Genomic DNA, 5,108 nt, shown 5'->3' with positions numbered 1-5,108 from the left:
TGGTGAAGATGAGGCGTTGGGAGCCGGGGAAATGGAAGTCTTGGAGGAGGTGGAGGGCGTGGGTGGTGTCTCGAACGTATGTGGGGAGTTCCTGGACTAGGGGGGATAGGACAGTGTCGAGGTAGGTAGAGATGAGTTCAGTGGGGCAGGAGCATGCTGAGACAATGGGTCGGCCAGGGTGGTCAGGCTTGTGGATCTTGGGAAGGAGGTAGAACCGGGCACTGCGGGGTTCCCGGACTATGAGGTTGGAAGCTGTGGGTGGGAGATCTCCTGAGGTGATGAGGTTCTGTATGGTCTGGGAGTGGGGTACAATGAAGTGATCTTGAACTTGTACAAGACCCCATGTATTAGGCCTCAGCTGGAGTATTGTGAGAGGTTTTAGGTGCCACATTATAGGAAGGATACGAACACGTTGAAAGCAGTATAAAAATGGTTTACATGAATGGTTCAGAGGTGAGGAACTTCCTTTTTGAGGATAGTTTAAAGAAGTTGGGACTGTTCTCCTTTGAGAGAAAATGTCAAAGAGGAGATCTGATGGAGGTTTTCAAAATCATGAGTGGGCTGGATAAAATAGCTCGCGAGAAATTGTTCTCACTTTGGAAAGGAACAAGAACAAGAAGACAGATTCAAAATGATCTGCAAATGGATGATGTGAGAAAAAGCTTTTTCATTCAGCATGGAGTAAAGTATATGGAATGCACTGCTTGTGTGGTGGAAGGTGATTCAAATGAAGCTTTCAAGAGAGCACTGGATGATTATTTGGATAAAAATAATGTTTCAGGGAATGAGGGATAAAATAGGAGATTGGCATTAGATAATGGTACTCATTTAACGAGCTGTTGCAGGCACAATGGTCTGAAACTCCCTCTGTGCCATAACACTTTTATGATTCTGATTTTGTGAAGTGGCATCAACATTGCATTCAAATATACTTTGAAAGGAATACCATGCTCATTGATACTCAGTTTGGGTTGCTCCTGCTGACCTCATTACTGTCTTGATCCAATCATGGAAAAAAGAGCTGAACTTCTGAAGTGAGGTGAGGTGAGAGTGATTGCCCTTGACATCAAGGAAGCTTTCAACTGAGTGTTAGATCAAGTTGTCACAATTCAGCGTGGTAGTGAGTTGAAAATAAAGCCCCAATGTTCCTAGAGTCCTCACAGATGTTAAATCTTTTAGAAGAAATATGCAAATTCCACTTGATTTTCACACCCAATTTTCTAGAAAACACAGACTCGGTCTCTGTACTCAACTCGAATCACGATTCATTAAAGGTTATTAAATTCTAGCTACAATATACAATCAAACTAAATTAAATAATATGGATTATGGATCAGCAAATACTAATCAAAAAGATATGCTGAACAAAGATCACAGAGCTGTTTTTGTATGAGAGAGAGTTTATAAGGGGTTTTGAGTTTTAATTGGTATGGGAGTTGAGGATATTTATAAAATGGAGGGTGTCATGCCCATCACCCTATACCATGCCATTTTATCAGCCTTCCCATCCAGAGACAACCTTCTGCTCCAGAATCCAACTACCACTAAATTGGCCAATTCAGGCCCCTTTCCATTGGGAATTTTGCTCATGGGGAAACTACTGGGTGAAACCAGGTTGCCCAGCTGAAAGTATTGTTTGGACTCTCTAATTAGACACTGTGACCCATGAATGTCTTTTCCATCCCACTTGCAGTGGCAATTGTTGCCTTGTGGCAACTTTCATATCTCCCCTTTCACCACCCTTTCCAATTACCCAGGACATACCCCACCCTTGGCAACATCTGTCCAACTGCCTTGGCAGCCCCCCTTGCCCCATTTACCTTATTCTGAGGGCAGCATCCAATGGTGTTCTCTTGGCTGCATGCAATCTCAGTAGTGACCACTCACATTTCCTTCTGTAGCAGTTCTGGTACTTGTGTCGATCACAGTGCCCTATCCCTTTAAGTGGTACAGTATGGATTTAAGCAATTTAGTAGTGCTACCACGACACAGAGCTGGCTCACAGCTGAGGAATGCAAATGCTACCTGTAGTGACTTTTTTTAAAAATGCTTGGTATATATAAATCTGTTTTTAGGCCCTGACCAAGTGCTCTACTCTTCAGCAATCTGATTGTTCCTATCTACATGGGGAGAAATTTGCTATACAAGAGGAACCTCGACTATCCAGCATTCAATTAACCGAATTTCAGATTATCCGAACAAGATCGCAAGGTCCTGATACTTGGCTTGATATGTTATCCAGCATTCAATTAACTGAATGAAATAGTCCCAACCTCGGTATAGGAAATCAGTGCATATGCTGCTAAATTAAGATAGTTTCTTACTGTGCCAACCATTGTGACAATTTTACATGTTGAAGCAAGGTAGTCCTCGTTAACAAGATTCTCTTTAACCCCTCCCCCCATCTCCCCCTGAATGAAAACAGGAGAGCCAGGAAAATGAGTTCAGAAAAGTGGCATCAATGACAGCTCCTGTATTTGTTAGTGAGATTAATTTTCCAGCAATCAGGAATTGGTATTTTCATGTCAGTGGCCAAAAAATTTATTGTTCACTTTATTTCATATTTCTGGTTTGCAGGTAACTATCATCATTTATCTGTCAATTCTGGGCTTACTGTTGCTTTATATGGTTTATCTAACATTGGTGGAACCCTTGCTGAAGAAACGGATATTACGTTCACAGTTACTACAGAATGAAGATGATTTTGGGGTAAGTTCTGATCCGTGTATAGTAAATCTAAAATATTCACCTGAATTTTCTGGTATGAGAAGTAATGAATGACTCACCCAAAGTGCTGATGCAGCTTAGATCCCTGAGGAAATTAGAACAAGCACATATACGTGGTACTTGTGAGCGAAGATTAAACCTCCATTTTCTGGTTTTCCCTTGCCAGACTTTTGCACCATTCCTTTGACAACAGGATTAGATGGTTAGAACCATATGCAGTTGTTCTGTTTGCCCTAAACATGTGCTGGTTTTTACAGGGACTTAGTTGGAAAGTTCTATAATGATGTAATTCTCAGTGAATCAGATAAACTGTCAAATCACAAGAGTGATTACAATAATGTCCACGCCTGTGTCAACTGATTCTTAATGCATCCATTACAGTGTTCACCCTTATCCTAAAATTGTTCAGCATGCCTCTGTTAATGCTTCCCCTTTTCAATTCTGCCTTCAATGGAATTAACTTCCCTGCTTGGCCTCCTCACTATGTTCATTATCGCATCCTTCCTGGATTCAGAACTGGAAAATGCAATGTCTTTAACATAAAATAGTTAAGTGGGCAGATTAAATCGCAGTCAGTAATGGTCAGACCCTTTCTGCCAGGAGAAAGTGAGGACTGCAGATGCTGGAGGTCAGAGTCGAGAGTGTGGTGTTGGAAAAGCACAGCAGGTCGAGCAGCATCCAAGGAGCAGGAGAATCAACGTTTCACGCAAGAGTTGTAGATCAGGAGTGAGGCTTGTGAGTCAAAGAGGCGGAGGGATAAATGGGAAGGGGGTTGGGATCTGGAGCAAGGTAGCTGAGAGTGTGATGGGTAGGTGGAGGTGGGGGATGTGATTGGTCAGAGAGCAGGGTGGAGCGGAGAGGTGGGAAGGAATATGGACACACCCTTTCTGCCATTGACTGAAAGATCTGGCCATTCTCTTTGCAACTGTATAAATGCCTTGTAGGTGAAAGTAAAACCTAAGATACCATTTGTTATCTGAAAAGTTATTGGATTTTATGTATTGCACATGAAATAAATACTTTGAAACATGTTATTGCATGATGCAATGGTCAATTAACTACAGAAAAAGGTCTTGATCATATTTTGTATTCAGTACATCTGAAATATGATTAGATTAGATTACTTACAGATTAGATTAGATTACTTACAGTGTGGAAACAGGCCCTTCGGCCCAACAAGTCCACACCGACCCGCCGAAGCGCAACCCACCCATACCCCTACCTTTACCCCTTTAACCTAACACTACGGGCAATTCAGCATGGCCAATTCACCTGACCCGCACATCTTTGGACTGTGGGAGGAAACCGGAGCACCCGGAGGAAACCCACGCAGACACGGGGAGAATGTGCAAACTCCACACAGTCAGTCGCCTGAGTCGGGAATTGAACCCGGGTCTACAGGCGCTGTGAGGCAGCAGTGCTAACCACTGGGCCACCGTGCCGCCCACACTGGGCCACCGTGCCGCCCACGATATGTAGGCAACTTAATTTTATTGTTATTTAACTAAATACTGTGGCATAAGAAAGCAGAATGAAACAACAGCAGGATACTTTATGTTTTTTGTTCCGGTCTTTATGGCTCAGATGAGAACAAGGCTTTTTAAAGGTAAGGGATCTTGTGCAATTTTTTTATTATCTTTGGATCATTTGCTGTTTAATTTCTAACCACTCCATGACTGTTAAAACATTACACAACAGCTTAATTATTCCAACAGAAGTTTATTTCTTCAATTCTGGTTTGTAACTTTAGCTGTTTTTGGGAGGTATCCTGAGACGCCTAGACTTGTAAAGTAGGGGAAATGGGAAATCAGTGTCACACTATTAATGCTTGCATCCTGATAATTAAATAACAACAATGGTGCCAGTAAATGTATGTTGATGGGTAGGATGCATAATGTAAAAGAGCACTATTCCTTTCAAGGCTGAAAATATTATTTACAATGCTTTCTGTGCAAGTCCTTAGAAGGTGGAACTAGTTAATTTCATTTAAAGTTAACACGTTTGTCTGCATAACTCTTCAAATTAGAAAATAAAATTTGTCTAAACTTTCCAAACATAGACTGGGACAGCTACAGTGTTAAGGGTTTAGATGGAGAGGAATTTGTTCAGTGTGTACAAGAATATTTTCTGATTCAGTATGTGGATGTACCTACTAGAGAAGGTGCAAAACTTGACCTACTCTTGGGAAATAAGACAGGGCAAGTGACTGAGGTGTCAGTGGGGGAGCACTTTGTGGCCAGCGACTATAATTCTATTAGATTTTAAATAGTGATGGAAAAGGATAGACCAGATCGAAAAGTTGAAGTTCTAAATTGGAGAAAGGCCAATTTTGACTGTATTAGGCAAGAACTTTTGAAAGCTGATTGGGGGCAGATGTTTGC

The 5,108-nt window shown here is 41.8% G+C and overlaps 1 protein-coding gene across 2 annotated transcripts in view; it reads left to right on the top strand.

Moving 5' to 3' along the window:
- Positions 1-5,108, top strand: part of tmem9b (TMEM9 domain family, member B) — an 89,204-nt gene that overhangs the window by 54,035 nt on the left and 30,061 nt on the right. For both annotated transcript variants that reach the window (XM_043705866.1, XM_043705864.1), the window contains one exon: positions 2,578-2,709. In XM_043705866.1, the coding sequence (XP_043561801.1) occupies positions 2,578-2,709 (132 nt within the window). The remainder of the gene's footprint in view (positions 1-2,577; positions 2,710-5,108) is intronic.

Source organism: Chiloscyllium plagiosum, chromosome 16, assembly GCF_004010195.1.
Source record: "Chiloscyllium plagiosum isolate BGI_BamShark_2017 chromosome 16, ASM401019v2, whole genome shotgun sequence".
NCBI lineage: Eukaryota > Metazoa > Chordata > Chondrichthyes > Orectolobiformes > Hemiscylliidae > Chiloscyllium > Chiloscyllium plagiosum.
This window is presented reverse-complemented; position numbering and strand designations above follow the sequence as displayed.